The 14,626-nt window shown below is 54.3% G+C and overlaps 1 protein-coding gene across 2 annotated transcripts in view; it reads right to left on the bottom strand.

The window, feature by feature from the left end:
- Positions 1-1,056: 1,056 nt before the first annotated feature.
- The window catches only part of UCKL1 (uridine-cytidine kinase 1 like 1), a 42,284-nt gene continuing 28,714 nt past the window's right edge, over positions 1,057-14,626 (bottom strand). The window contains exons 8-15 of one of the 2 annotated variants that reach the window (XM_024219447.3): positions 10,115-10,134; positions 6,296-6,394; positions 5,464-5,557; positions 4,578-4,640; positions 3,859-3,981; positions 3,045-3,152; positions 2,270-2,426; positions 1,057-1,445 (exon numbers count right to left, since the gene is read on the bottom strand). In XM_024219447.3, the coding sequence (XP_024075215.1) occupies positions 1,375-1,445; positions 2,270-2,426; positions 3,045-3,152; positions 3,859-3,981; positions 4,578-4,640; positions 5,464-5,557; positions 6,296-6,394; positions 10,115-10,134 (735 nt within the window). In that variant the 3' untranslated portion in view covers positions 1,057-1,374. Of the gene's footprint in view, positions 1,446-2,269; positions 2,427-3,044; positions 3,153-3,858; positions 3,982-4,577; positions 4,641-5,463; positions 5,558-6,295; positions 6,395-10,114; positions 10,135-13,983; positions 14,001-14,626 lie in introns of both variants that reach the window. The other variant, XM_024219448.3, reaches the window with a different exon arrangement.

Here is a 14,626-nt window from a genome sequence, read left to right on the forward strand (position 1 = left end):
CCTCGCAGCTTCCTGCCCACACGACCTTTGCTAAGCCCGTCCAATAAGTACATTCCAGCCTCAGCTGTGAGCTCACGGGGTGCGCCCCTGTACCGGGGAGCAGCAGGGCTGGACTGATTGAATCTCTCCTGCTCCTGCTGCCAGCAGCCCTGGCGTTACGATGAACCTGGCCCTGAGGAGGGGAAAATACTGGAGGCTGCTCTGAAATCCTGTAGGAAACTAGCACCGGCTGTTCAGCTGGGCAGGTTTCCTGTCACAATCCATTCATTTTGGCAGGGACCCCTTCCCGGGAGGTTTACAAAACCCGAGCAGCTTCCTGCAGACAGTCCCCGACCCCCCTGCTGTGTGACAGCTCTGATTCAGCGAGGACAAGCCCGAGGAGGGGACACAGAGACCAGGCCCCATCCAGGGAGATCAAGAACCATGGGAGCCAGCGTGTCCGCACTCGGCTGCTCTCAGCCTGGCTGCAACGCGTGCCGCGTTCTCCTTCCTGCCTTGGGCTCTGCGTTCCCACAGCGAGGTTGTGCCTTTAGCCCTCCTACTGATGGGAACAGGCAGACCCTGGAGTGGGAGCCAGTCACGCAGGCAGGAGTCGCTTCTGACCGCTGGCCAGAGCGGCAAGTACCCAGTGAAGCTGCAGCAATGGCCTATGCTGCAAACGTCAGTCCCCTCCAGGCGCGGCTGTTCGCCGTGGAGTGACAGGAAGACAAGGATACAGCGCAACTCACGGCTCCCCCAGCGCTCCTCCTTCCTCTCGCTGGGACGGCAGGACAGCGCCTGCGGCCTCAGCCCTGGCCTGCCCTTGCCTTTCAGAGCATCTAGCAGGATCTGCTGCTACTTTTCCCATCCCCACGCAGGCCTGTGCCCTCCCAGTTGCTGTACCGGGTCCCAGGACAGACTGGCGACGGTGGAGAAGGGATCGGAGCATTTTCAACCCAGGGTGATAAAGCTCATATTTACAGCTCCTCCTGGGTTTATCTGGGAGCAGCACGGGGATGAGACCCAGTTACCAGCGCTGGGGGTTGGGTCTAACCGCCAACAGCGATGCTGCAAGAAAACTGGAGAAAATCTTTATTTTGTTCGTTATAAAATCTCACATAAGTTACATAGGCAAATATTTAAATTAAAATAAATTAACTCGGCTCTAAAGTAGGACACGTGCCTGTGCACATACAGTCCGCTAGGATTTGCATTTCTTCCTTTTGAAAAAATAGGCCCTAGACGTCAAAACGCAACAGCTGAAAAAATATTTATGCCCTAGGGGAAATCTCTTTGGAAATGTACAACAGAAGAGTAAGGTGCGGTCGCAAAGCTGCCTCGGCTCCAGGGTGGGGTCTCGTCTTCTGACCCAGGGCAGGGAGGGGGGGGGGTTTGCTAAGTGTCCAGGGTGTCGTCGCTCCAGTCAGGGGGGGCGTCAGTCCCGAAGTAGCGATCTCCAAAATTCCCTAGGGCACGGGGGCGAGGGGCAGGGAGACAGAGACACGCACGCACAAGGCGTCAATGTGAAGTTACACACGGAGATCGGTGCTGCCGGAATGCCGGATACCCTTAACCCAGCCGGGTGGGAACTACACCCGCTTCCCAAAGAACACGGACGATTGCTCTGACACCCCGTGGGAGACACCCCCCGCCCCCCCGGGACAGCGTGCAAGAACAGAGGGGCTGGCCGCCCACGTGCTCTGCTCTCCCACATGGGCACGGGAAGGCCAACCAGCGCCCACAGGGCAGGGGACGTCAGTTTCTGTCACTTGCAAATGGAAGGTGGAGAAGACATGCTGAATGAGGAGACAGCGGTGGGATCAGAGCAACCTGCTTTATTTCCCCTTCTTTTCGTCACACCCTCTTGGGCGATCGCTGCCAGCAGCCCTTCCCTTCTGCTCCAGCAGGCACGGCTCTCGTCAGAGAACGTCCTCCTCGAGAGCTGGGCAATCGCCCCAGCCTGCCATGGACCAGGGATCAGCCACTCCCCTGTCCAGCTCTGCAATGCCAGCCTGTTAGACCCAAGCTGGCTAACCCTACGGCTAATGCTGTCCCTGCTGTCTTCTCCTTGTAGACTTTGCCCACAGCGGATTCTGGAGGGGCTGGGGCTCCCGTGCGCTGTCTGGGGAAGAGGAGGCGAGCCTGTCCTTGGTTAAAGGCTGCATGCTTTTGTAACAAGGCTCTGCAGGGCAGGGCGAGCTCCCCTCACCTTCCTGGGGCTGGCCAGGTGCTCCTGCCCAGCCATCCCACCCCAAGCAGGTTCCGGAGCCTGTTCCTGGCGGGTACTCACCGATGCCGGGGATGATCCGGAAAAGGTTGTTCACCTTCTTGTCCACAGCCGTTGTGATGATCTTCACCTGGGGGAAGGCGTAGGCCACCGAGTGGACGCCCATCTCCGCCATCAGCAGAGAGAGAAGGAAGATTTTGTCCTCGGGGACGTCGTGATCCTACGAGAGAGTTGCGGCGTGAAGGCGGGGGAGGGGCCATGACACCGCTCTGGAGAGACCCCTCCTCGTTATGCACAGGCTGCGGCGGTGCAAGGGTCTGTATGCCCCTCCTCCCCCAGCCCCAATACGCCCCAGCCCTGACTTGGAGAGACCCTTGGCCTCCCACCCCAAAGGGCCAACACTGTGATTGGGCCCCTGCCCCCGGGGACTGAGAGCAGCCCCCTTCCTCATCTCCTTCTCAGAGCCTCGTCTCCTGGCACCCCAGGACCCGATCTCCCTGCTGGGCTGGGGACACCGGGAACCAAGTCTCGGGAAGGAGCTGGCTTGCGTTGGACGTGAATTCAGTTCCTGCAGGGCTTGTCCCCCAGTGGAGGGTGACTATGAGTATCTGACCGCGAAGGTCACTGCAGCTTGCACCACGCCAGCCGGCCTCCTTCCTCTTTTCACCGCGGGGCCCAGGTTTAACGGTGCCGGCGTTAGCTTAGTTTACTTGGACCCTGGGATGCTGCATCAGAGAGCTGGGCTGGACCCACCCCCTCCCCAAGTTCCCAGCACCCCCAGGGCTGCTCCGGGGTTTCCCTGTCTGAACGGAGACGGGCCCCCGCCATCCTTCCTTACCAGCAGCACTCTCACGGCCATCATGGCCGCCGCTCCCGTGGAGACCGTGCAGTCCATCAAGATCACGTGATCTTCACTAATGTCCTTCGGCAACCTCAGGTAGTGGAGCTGGGCGAGGGACAGACCAGAGAGAGATTTGGGGAAAGTTCTGCTCACCCTCAGAACAGCTTTGCTCACCCCTTCCTTAGCTGGGCGGGGCACGCGCCACCTGCCGCAGGGCGTCAGCAGCGCCCACTTACCCCGTTGCTGGCAGGATTACTGGGCTGAATTGGGTACAGGCTGCCGGCTTATTACCGGACCCTTTGTTTACGAGGCAGCTGCTGCTAAAAGGCTAGCCGGGCAAGCACCGCAGCAGCGGGCTACTGCTTGAACACTTAGTGGAGAGCATGCATTTAAAAAGCCCCAACGACCTCGGCCCAATTTTTTTGAATGGCGAGTGCACCAACATGTGCACGTTTCAGTGCCTCACTGGCACGCCTGGTTACCTTCCTGCCACACTCAGCTGTGGTCGGCGTACGTGCCGCTGGCTAGATGTCTAGCCGGTCACTGCACGTGCAACTACATACGCAGTTTTGCACAGGCGACTGTGAAAGCCTTCGCCTGAAGTCAGACATTTTGGGCCTCAGTGACCGACGAATGCTCATTAAATAAGAAAGCCAGCTACCAACCAGCCACCTCCCGGCGAGACCGGCTGTGGCCAGCAGGAACGAAGGAACTGATTGCAATTACTAGGCACGTGGCAGCGTTAGGGATCCCGGCGACAGAGACTGCTGCTGCGAATGGGCCCGGGTCGCAAGGCGCCCTCGGCCTTTACCTCTGGCTCTCCAGTGTTGCTGTTGGTCTGGATGAGGATGGTGCCGATTCGGACGTCCTTGCACACGGCTCGGAGCGCCGGCTCCATGGTCTCGCCCGCTCTCAGGATAGACACACCTGTGATCTGCCACAGAGAGCGGGGATGAAGCGGCCATGCGGGGCCCCTCAAATGCTCCTGGTCTCTGGGCTCCAAAGGAACTAGCCCTAGCACGGATCTACAGCAATTTTGGATCCAGAGGCCTCAAAGCACTTCACAGCAGCAGGTAAGATCATTAGCCCCACTTGATCAATGGGGTCATGGACCCTACCTGAGGTCAGTTTAAGAGCTGTGCGCAGAACGCAGCCCCCAGGCCTGGTCCCTGCTCCCGTTTGCCCAGGCCAGCAATGGGACTGAGCCATGCACAGCCACATCCCCTCCAGCACTGACAGGGTTAAGCAGCTAGCTCCTCACAGCTACCACCCAGACACAGCTGCCTCCCCAACAGGGAGGGTGAGAAGAGGAGCGATTCGGAGCACCCACACACCTCAGTAGTGCTACTTAAGGGCCTGACCTGACTAGTCACTGCTGTAAATTAAGCTGTAGGCTGCAGGATCCCTTGGTCTCTACAGCCCAGCAGCCAGCCCGCCAGCCCCCTGGAGCAGACCCCGCTAGTCCAGATGCTGAGGAGGGGCCTGATCAAAGGCCCATTAAGTCCGGGGGAGTCTTTCCCTTCCCCTTACCTGCTTCCCACTGTAGGATCTCCCTTCGTAGTCCTCTCCCTGAGGGGTCTGGACAGTGCAGCTCTAGAAAGATCGCAGCGCAAGCTTTAACACGGGCTCAGACCGGCAGGGCACAAAAGCCACAGGCTGGTGCACCGTGGACACCGTCATGGAGCCAGGGGATCAGGGGAGGTGCTTGAGCCCTGGACACCAGCCGGGCGAGCCAGGGAAGGCCCCTGACTCAGGTGCAGAGGTCCAGCTGCCTTAGAAACATGGCTGCGCCTGCACTGTGCTCTCTGCTCCCAAAGCCGAGCGATGGACGCACCCTTGTGCTATAATTACCCACCCCACAGCAGCAGCGACGGTGGAGACACAGCTTTGGGGGGGGGGGGCGAGGGGCAGTCCAAGACCATGGAATGACACCCCCCCCACCGGAAACGAAGGACCATCCCAACCCTCCCTCCCCACCTTCCACGCCCTTGCAAGGTGCATTTCTTTGATCTGCCTTCTATAATATACAGGCGAGAGAGAGACTGTGTGTGTGTGTGTGTGTGTGTGTGTGTGTAAAATCACACTCACACCCACTGCCAACACAAAACACGCCCCTGCATACCTTTTCCTCCCCGGGGAGGAAGCGAGAACAAACCACGTGACAGCTGTCAGTCACACTGCTCACTGCACTGCTAGAAGGTGTCTAGACACTACGGGGATGAGTGTGGTATACAACAGAATAGGGTCCCGTCTCTGTCTGCCCTAGGAGAATCATTTCTTTTTAGCCTTTTCCACGAGAGGGCAAGTCAGAGAGACGTAGGGAAGGCTCCAGGGGCAAACGCAGACCTCCCCTTGTCCCCCCAGAAAGGAGAGAACAAAGGGCTTTCCCCTCCATCCCCTCGTTCCCTGTACGTACCCGGAAAGGCAGAAACGACAGCGCGTGCTCAATCAGCAGCCGCATCAGCCTCTTGGAGTAGAAAATGAACTCGTCTCGGCTGGTCTCCTTGTCTCTAAACGGGGAGGGGAGAAAGGCACGTCCGTCAACGAGAACTCTCCAGGAGACGCTGACTGTGGGTCAGAGGCTGCCTGAAGGGCGAGGCAGGGCCGCGTAGGAAGGAAAAGGTGGACCAGATACACAGGGCAGGTTTCTCAGCCTCCTCCCAGGTAGAGGCAGCCGATACCATCACAGGCCTTCCACCAGGGGGATCCAGCCGAGGACCCTGACCCTCTCCAGGCCCCTTTACCGGGAACTGCGCGATATTGGGTCATCCTGCCCCACCCCAGGTTGTAGTTTTGTTGCTGGGACATAGGCACTTTTGCAAAGGGGAGCTCCAAGGTGGAGCAATCGCTGTGGCCCAGAGCTCCTGGGTTCTAATCCTAACTCTGCCGCGCTCTTGCTGTGGGGCTTTGGGCAGGTCTCTCACCTCTCTGTGCCTCCGTTTCTGTCCGCACAGCAGGGACGGTACCCAGCTCTTGGGGGGGTGGTAGGAACAGCTGTTCACGGCTGTACAGGGCACCGAACATGCAGACGCTCATACGGGTTGACATTATCCTATTTCAAATGGATGATTCTAGGAAGCGGGTGAGAACTGCCCAGCCTGACTAGGGTCTCTGGCCCGGGGCAGGATTTTATCTCTTGGGGGGCCCTACGAGTGGGAGATGTCAAACGCCCAGACCAAGGTTGGATGATGCTACAGGCCCCCACGCCCTTAGCCTCAGCCATTCCAAATGCGAGGTGGCGCGCTTACCGGATGATGGTGTGCATGCCGCGCACTTGCGGGGTACTCTTCAGCACGCTGAGGGTCCGAGGAAGGGGATGGCACTGGTGGGCAGAGGCCAGCGCTGCCCTGGAGACCAACACAACACCGCAGCTAGGTGAGCGCTCGTTCACACACATAAGCAGTCATCCAGCCAAACCCTAAGGGCAGCACCCAAGGCCTGCAGCCCGGGTGGGGGAGGAAGACACTCAAGGTAACAAAGGGGTTGTTAACGACACTAATGAGAAGCCGCGTCTAGAATCCCGGAGCCTTCGCATCCCACCTGCCCACAGCTGGGATGTTAAGGCTCCAACCGGCTGCACAAACATATTTACCATCCAGGATGTGCCAGTTACTGTCACTGACCAGTCGTGTCAGGAGAGATGAAGCTTCTCCATAAAACAGATCACACTCCTGCTGCTCATGGGTCTCATTTGCTTCCTTTGCTCTAATTCACTGGATGGATCCCTCAGTCAATCAATGAGGAAGGGAAAGCTATGGTAACCACTCAGGAGTAAAGTATCTCAAATTTGACCCCATAAAAGGTGCCTCTCAGAGCAAATATTTTCTGGCACGTCATCAGAAACAGGGTACTTGGTCAGGGTGTCCCACTCCCATGCACTGGCTGACACTTTGATTCCCTGAGATTAACGGCCCCCCTTGGGATGCACGACTGTTCTAGGAAGGGTTTGGTGTGGGAGCTCTGGTCCATTCAGAGACAGTCTCGTGGTTACAAAATTAGGAATAGCCTCAAGTCGCTTCATAGCTGGACAGGGCTGGCAGCCGGGGTGACTCATCTCTGGATGACAAATCAATTAACATTGCTGGGCGCAATGCCTATTCCTGGATCAAGGAAATGCCATTGATAATGGGTTCCCATTAGCCCGCCTCTCTCTGTTTGAAAGACGTAGTAAAGGCACGCCTCTGGCTGGAAAGGATGAACCAATCAGCCTTGCACGTGAGGAACGCTGGACTCAGACAGCTGTGCATTGGGTCACACACAAAAATGACTGCAACTGGTTCAGAAATATATTGGAGGAAGGAAAAGATAAAAGCACCAGCCAGGGAAAGATTTAGTAGAGAACCACCCTGGTTAATTAATGCAACACACACAAGCAAGCCGGGAGGAGGAAGATGACTAGGTAGGGATTGAGGAGGAGGGGCATGGCGACCAGATTCCTCCATCTACCCAGTCATCCTCTGGCCTTGGCTAAAACAAATGCAAATCCAGACGCAAGCAAAGCCCGTTGAGCGTTTGAGGGGTTTGTGCTTATTCCACTAGCTCCTGTTTTGATTGTTAAAAAGCAAAGAGATGTTTCTTTATGGAAATAGACGCTCTCTGTGCTCATGACACCAGGGCTGTAGACTGCCTGTGAACATGCTGCACGTGTGGGCATGCAGGGATCCACCCTGCTGTATCAGCTGATTACGTAGAAAGACTGTAATAGGTTCAGAGGAGGGTGTGGGGGTGTGTGTGTGTGTGGGGGGGGGTTCCACTCCCCAGACAGAGGGTAGAAATTTCAATGGCAGGAACCAAGCTGGGAAAGGGCATTTGTGAAATACTTTGAGGGGAAATCTGAATACACCCCCACCAAGGGCGGAGAGACCCAGTGTGCAGGAAAACTGTGCTCCCCTTTACAAAGGGGGTGCATGGGATGCACTCAGTTCTAGGGGAAGGCTTTGCAAGAGCGTTATCCAAAATGCCACCCTGGCACCATTTGTGCTCTGAAACAAGACGAACCCCTCAAAACCTCGGGGGCGGGTGGTCAGCGAAACAAGCTGCACTCGGTTAGCGAGGAAGAACCCCATGTTAGTCTCCCTGGCATCCCGCTTGTGTCCCACCCTTCCCCATGCCCACCGCGAGGCTTCGCCACCAGCAAGAGGCTCCTGCAAGTCCCCTCCTCGTGCTGCTGCTCCAGGCTTCCGCGGGGCGATCTGAGGGAGGCTGTCCCACCCCAGCCTCGCTAGAGGCCCTCACTCTTCGGAAGGACCCAATCCTGCATCCATGTCCCATGGGGAATGGCTGCAGGATCGGGCCCACAAACAGGTTTTGACTTGGCCCACACTGGCCTGAGAGGAGGAGAATGGTATGTGTGGGGTGTGGGGGGGGGGGGGGGGAGGGAGGTTGAGGAGGGAAAAAAAAAAAAGAAAAAAAGGAGAAATCATCAAAGAAACCAGCTGGAGCCAACATTCCGTGTCACAAAACAAGAGCAACGGGTTTGGGGCGTCTCCAGCATGCCTCCCTCCTGGGAGAACGGGCTGCCGCCCCCACAGCGCCGCTGGGGCAGGGATAATGGTGTCCTGCCTTTACACAGCACCTGGATCTCAAAGCGCGTCACAGCCTGACCCGAAATACAGGGCTCTATGCACCCGCCGCCCGGAGGGAACGAGGCAGTTCTGTGGCAGGGCCCAGCAACAGCAGATAAGCGCGGCAGATCCAACTGCAGGGCACCTACAGTGGATGGAAAACTCCCAGAGGTGGAATTTGAAGAGGCCACTAGGACAAGCGACCTCGATCCCCGTGAAGAGTCCCATGGGCTCCTCAGACAACTCCCCCGGGGTCAGGACCTTAGCTTCGCCTCTCTGCTGAAAGACAGCGCTCAAGGCTGGCAAAACTGCTGGACAAAAGCCAGCGGTAACGGCTCCCGTGCGGAGCAGCCCACTTTTTTGTTGTTAGGCCTGGCAGAGGATTCACCAATAACCCTGCCATCTGCAGGACCTACGTGCCACACGCCAGGGAACTGCACCCTAAGGCTCTGCCCCCCGAGGATGGCGCGCTGGCCTCAACTCGGCATTTGCAGACTCATTGGGACCCAGGCCTTAAAGCGAGGCGTGTGGTCAGCACTGTCACAAGCCACAAACCTAACGGCCCTGTGGGTTGCAAAGGCCCTCCGAGGTCACGGCGCTCTGCTGCCCAAGCCCTTGTATCCGATCCAAGTGCTAGTCACCGCCACCCTCCCGCACACTGTGGTACATCACTGTGTGCCACACCAGGGAGGATCAGCTCAGGTTGTCTTCTCCAGCACCTACACAAAACACCAAGACACAGTCCTCGGATGCCACAAGTAGGCATAACGCAACCAGGAACACCCCTCCTACACCACCGAGCTGTGAACAGGCCCGGGAGAAACTGTTATTTTGTCACCAACGTTTCCATTTGTTCCTGAAATGCTTGCACTTTGCTGTGACAGCAGAGGAACCCCTTGGGTTCATGCAGCCCTATACCACTCTGTGAGGTGAGAGTCAGACCAGGGATTAGTTGCTGTGGATCTCATGGCAAACAATCCCCCAAAGCAATGGTGAGACTAGACACCTCATGCTCTGGGGAATTCTCCAGGTTCAGCAGAGAGGAAGGATGGTTCAGTGGTTGGAGCAATACCCTAAGACTTGGGGGGGGAGTCAAGTCCCTGCTCTGCCACAGACTTTCTGCAAGACCATGGGCAAGTCACTTAGCCTCTCTGTGCCTCAGGTCCCCATCTGTACAATGGGGATAATAGCACTGCCCGGCCTCCCAGGGGTGTTCTAAAGAGAAATACATTAATGACTGTGAGGTGCCCAGATACTATGGCGATGAGGCCATATAGGTACCCAAGACCGATAGCTCCATACTCTAATTCTCAGGAGGTACTGGAGTGTGTGGGGGGGAAGGTTTCCTTTCAGTTCAGCTTAAAGAACATCACCCTTGTAGGAATCTGCACATGCTCCCTCTCTGTGCATCCCCATGTTCAGCATGCAGCCCTGGCTCATCCCCCGTCACCCTGCAGCTCCCATGATTAGTATCAAACTCAAAACACTGCAAGTGCTCCTCACATATCCCAGCGTAGCTTCCTCTGTTCACCAGATGGGAGGGACGTTCAGGGAGAGACAAAGCAGGAAATACAACAAGGGTTTAAAGGGGAGGGGAAAAAAGGGAAAGGTATTATAAAGGGGGGGGGGGGGGGGGGGGGGGGGGGAGCCATGATCCCTATTAACTTCAAACAGTAACAGTTGGATTCGATCAACACCTGAGCCATCAGGGAGAGATCCCTCAGCAAGCGTCTTTTTCACTGAACCTGTGTTTGCTTAACAGATTGTCTTAGATGTGCTGCCCTCTGCTGGACAGTCTCCAAGGGGCCCCCCCACAGCACTCACACCAACCTAGCGCGGGGAGGAAATGACAGTGTTATGTCCCTTGTGCATTCAATGGAGCGAGGCCCCAGTCCCAGCCGCTGCCTTGGCAGAGAAGCGTGATGCCACAAAAGCCGGACTGGCAGGAGTCTATTGTGCCCTCCAAGACTTGCACACCTTGCTCCCGCTGACGCTAACAGGCGTTGGTGTCCCCTGACTCCTCTGCATGGAGGAGAGACCAGACCCCGCATCCAGGACTCAGTGCATTCCCACGATCAGAGAGAGAAGCCTTCGTTTACTCCAAGATCCCAGGAACTGGGAACGCAGGGGGAGGACACACAGCCTGTCGCTGTTGGCACATGCAAACAGGCACAAGATGTGCCCACCGACCTGCTTGCCAGGCCCACGAGGGGACACAAGCACTCACACTTGGGTCGCAGGTGCCTCCTGTGAGAGGCCCAGTTAAAGATTTGGCCTGGGCTGGACAAGAACATCTTGTGCAGAGATGGGCCTGAAGTGGCTGCCCGACTTTGGGACAGTCACAACTCAGAACCCAACTCCACAGCCCAAGCTCCTCTATCAGCGGGATGGGAGCTGAGTCGAGTACATTCCACATTTGCACTCATAATCCAGCCCGCTGAACAGAACTCGGCACACAAAGGGATCGCAAACGGGGCAGCGAGAACAGCTCAGCAGCTTGCAGGGACAAGAGCTCACGCTCTCGCTCGACCCTGTGCTTGAGAACGGTGGACAGGACAGGCTTGGGGGGGACCTGCAGGAGTTTGTCCCTCTTTGCTGGCTTGGCTCTCAGCCATCCTGCGGGTGAAGCAGGTGAGCAGAATTTCCTCTCCCCCCTTCGCTGTGGCTGGCCAGCAATGGAACATTCAGCCAAGCAGCCGTGAGCAGGTCGAGAAAATGTCTCACTTTGGAAACTTATTTCCCTCCCCAGAACGAAAGCTTCAAAGGGGGGGGGGGGGGGGGAGAAATGAAAGCAAAAGAAATATGGGGGTGACCGTCTCTCAGAAAGGCACGGTGAACACCACTAGCTCTTTGTTGTACATGCAATCAGACAGGAAGCAGACAAGAGACAGCCAGCTACAAAGAAGTTAATGTAGGTAAGGCATTTCAAACACGTACGGCAGCTGGCTTAACGGCTGACATTTCAAACAAGGACTACTACACCGTGCCATGGCTTGATATTTAAAGACACAACTGGCAAAGGGCACATGGAGGTGATCTAGACCTGGGGAGGGGAAGTATCGATTGGCAACGGTGAATTCATCTTCGAGAACACCCGTTTTTAGAAGCAAGTCCAGTTCTCAAACAGCATGGCGGAAGGGGAAAAAAATGGATAAAGGCATCACCGAAAGCATCACACTTCAACGCAAGCAAGCAGACTCCGGGGTCTGCTCCGCCAAGGAAGTGTACGTGTCTGTTCCTACTGGTGTTAATGGGAACTGCACGCGTGGGTGTACGGTGTCTGCACACAGATGGCTCAGTGTGTTGCAATTTCAGCCAGGAAACGCACCTCCAGGTGTGAAACTGAGAAGTCGAATGTCCAGCGATTATTACAATTTTCTTTAAATGAGTGAGAATTTGGATGCATCAGCAATTAACCCTGTTAACATCCAGTTAGATGTATCAACAGTTCATCCTTGTAAGTTACCCAGTCATTACACACTAGGCTTAGAATCAGCTCACCTCCATAATACTTAAAAAGTTCCATTGACAAAGTGCTAGAGAGGGGCCAAAGCGATGGAGTTGGGATCTGGATTCCTACCCAAATTTACCTACAGTTTGTGTGGAAGGTAGGTTAGCCTGGGCCCAGATCCGACATCTGGGTTTTTCTCTACCAGTTACAGATTATGCATAGCTTCACCAACACAGCATTTGAAAGGCACCGACATTAGAATGAGGGATTTTGGTATTCATTATAAGCCATTGAGAACTGAGGCTGGGGAGTTCGGTTAGTTGAAAAGCCCCATTTTTTTCAGGCACGTTTCACTGTTTTTGCATGTCCCCATCTATCAGCCCTGATCTGCTACCTAACACACATCTGCCCCTGGGTGGACAGGGTGCTGGAGACAGCTGACTTAATAAAAACCTTTGGGTTTCATCAGTTTAAGCCAATGTTTGCAGGCATGTTCCAGCTCCTGACCTTCATTTTTTTCAGACTTTTACCAGAAAGGAAGCCTTGATTGAAATACATGATAAGAATTCTGAGGTTACCCAAGTGTTGTGGTTGTAGTTATTTGTGCAATTAAAGTGCTACAGCACTAAACTCTCCATTACAAAATCAGCACCATTTTATTAATTTGTAGATTTTCAAGAGGCCTGAAAAAAAAGGCAAAATCAAGACTACGAGTGGTACTTTTTGGATTTCAGAACAATATCAGCTTGGGGGAAAAAATCAGCCTGTTACAAATTATACATTTGTAACTGAAAAATTTTCATGGTTGTGTCACTATATGCCGCCTTCAGCCTCGAACCTCCAAACACTTACGTACGTGAGCACAGTTACCCGTAGGAGTAAAGTTACTCACACGTATAGATGTTTGCCACATTAGGCCCCGAGATTGTTAAAAGTGAAATTTTAACCATCCAATTTACTTGCTTGAAAATAACTAGCGTTGGGAAAAAACAGAAGCTTTTCTATTCATCCGAGGATTTGTAAAAGCTTTTTTATGCCAAATGTAAACTTCAGGCCTACCTGAGTTACGTGTCTCTTTAAACAAAGATATACATCTAAGTGGAAACGCATTTTTAGAAATGCATCTTTTTGCCTCCCACAAAAATAGCTGAAATCTTAGCTGAATGCCTAATGGAAGGGAAAAAGCAGAAGCACCGTCTGCACGCGGATATTGTAACTAAATAGGTGTCTACTCTGTATATACACCTGGAGCTACTTAGTAATCGTATCTCCCACTATATTATTTGGTGGGTCCTGAAGTTATTTCCATAGAGCTTGTCCTCCTGGATCAAAATGTGTAACACTCAGACTCAGTCGAGTTCCCTTTGGGTGCTATTACCCCTGGGCCTTAGTCTCTCGCTCCCCAGGGCTGCCGCCATTCTCAAGGAACTTCGTTTAAACGTGGCGAGGCTCGGTTTAAATTTCAAACCCAAGGCCCTGGTTTTCCTATGCTTTTCCAGCGGCCCCGGCTCAGATGAAGAGGTCTCCAAACCACTTTTCACATTAGTTGGAAAAAAAAAAAAATCTGGTGAAAAATACCAAACGCTTTCCCATTCTGCAAGTCGGCAGCCTTGTGAACGTCTCGGATTCACCGAAGAATAAGTTAGGCCTGGATCCAACGTCAGTGGGAGTTGGATTGGGTATGCGGTCAGGTCAGATGCTGGCCATATAAACTGCAGGTCCCTTCACTTACTATATATGCCCAGAGCTTAAAATATTGCCCTCCTGGTTGCACCTGAGTCTAAAGGGTGAGATGAACTCTACAGGTCTGAGCTCAATGAGGAAGCTACTGGAGTCTGATAGAGACAGTGCAGCCCAAGCAGTGCCTGGCATTGGAAATGCCTCAGGTCACGCAGACAGGACAGAGTCATGAGAGTCTTACCTGACACTGAGTTCACGCTGCAGCAGTAACACAAAGACACAATGCAACCGGCATTAAGCATTGTCAAGCCCACGGGCATTTAGAGACAAAAAAAAAAAAAAAAAAAGGGAAAAATAGGAATATTTCCCTGCTTTCACATTAGGCCTTCCCCCTCTGCCCCCCAGTAAACCCCTCCCCCCCCTCAAAACTCAGCATTCACAGGTTCTCCCCAAACAGCCGTCTGGGAAGGACCCGCATTTCTCACCCACCTTGAGGTTTATCTGAAAGAAAGTTTTGCTCTAATTTGCTTTTCCTGAGGCCTGTTCCTGGAAGCAGCAGCTATCTCATCTCCATGGAAACCGGCCAGGTCTCGGACCCCAGCTATGAGTCAGTTCAGAGACTGCAAAACCAATTTCCATCTTGCTGTAGATACCAGTTCTTCTTCTGATATGACATGAGCGTTTCATACTTATACAAGAAAACTGCTCCTATGGCCGGGTAGCAAGATGAAATCTTGATTTCACAACCTCTAGACCTGCCGTTATTTCAACTCTACAAATAGGGCCGTTTGCAGCAAAATATAGGGACCTCCTTTTAACTAGGAGAGGAGACATTTTTGGAGGGGCACACTCTAAGCAAGTGCTAACATACAGGAGCAGTGTCT

Source organism: Terrapene carolina, unplaced genomic scaffold, assembly GCF_002925995.2.
Source record: "Terrapene carolina triunguis isolate 2854851 unplaced genomic scaffold, T_m_triunguis-2.0 Scaffold130, whole genome shotgun sequence".
NCBI classification, from domain to species: Eukaryota; Metazoa; Chordata; order Testudines; family Emydidae; genus Terrapene; species Terrapene triunguis.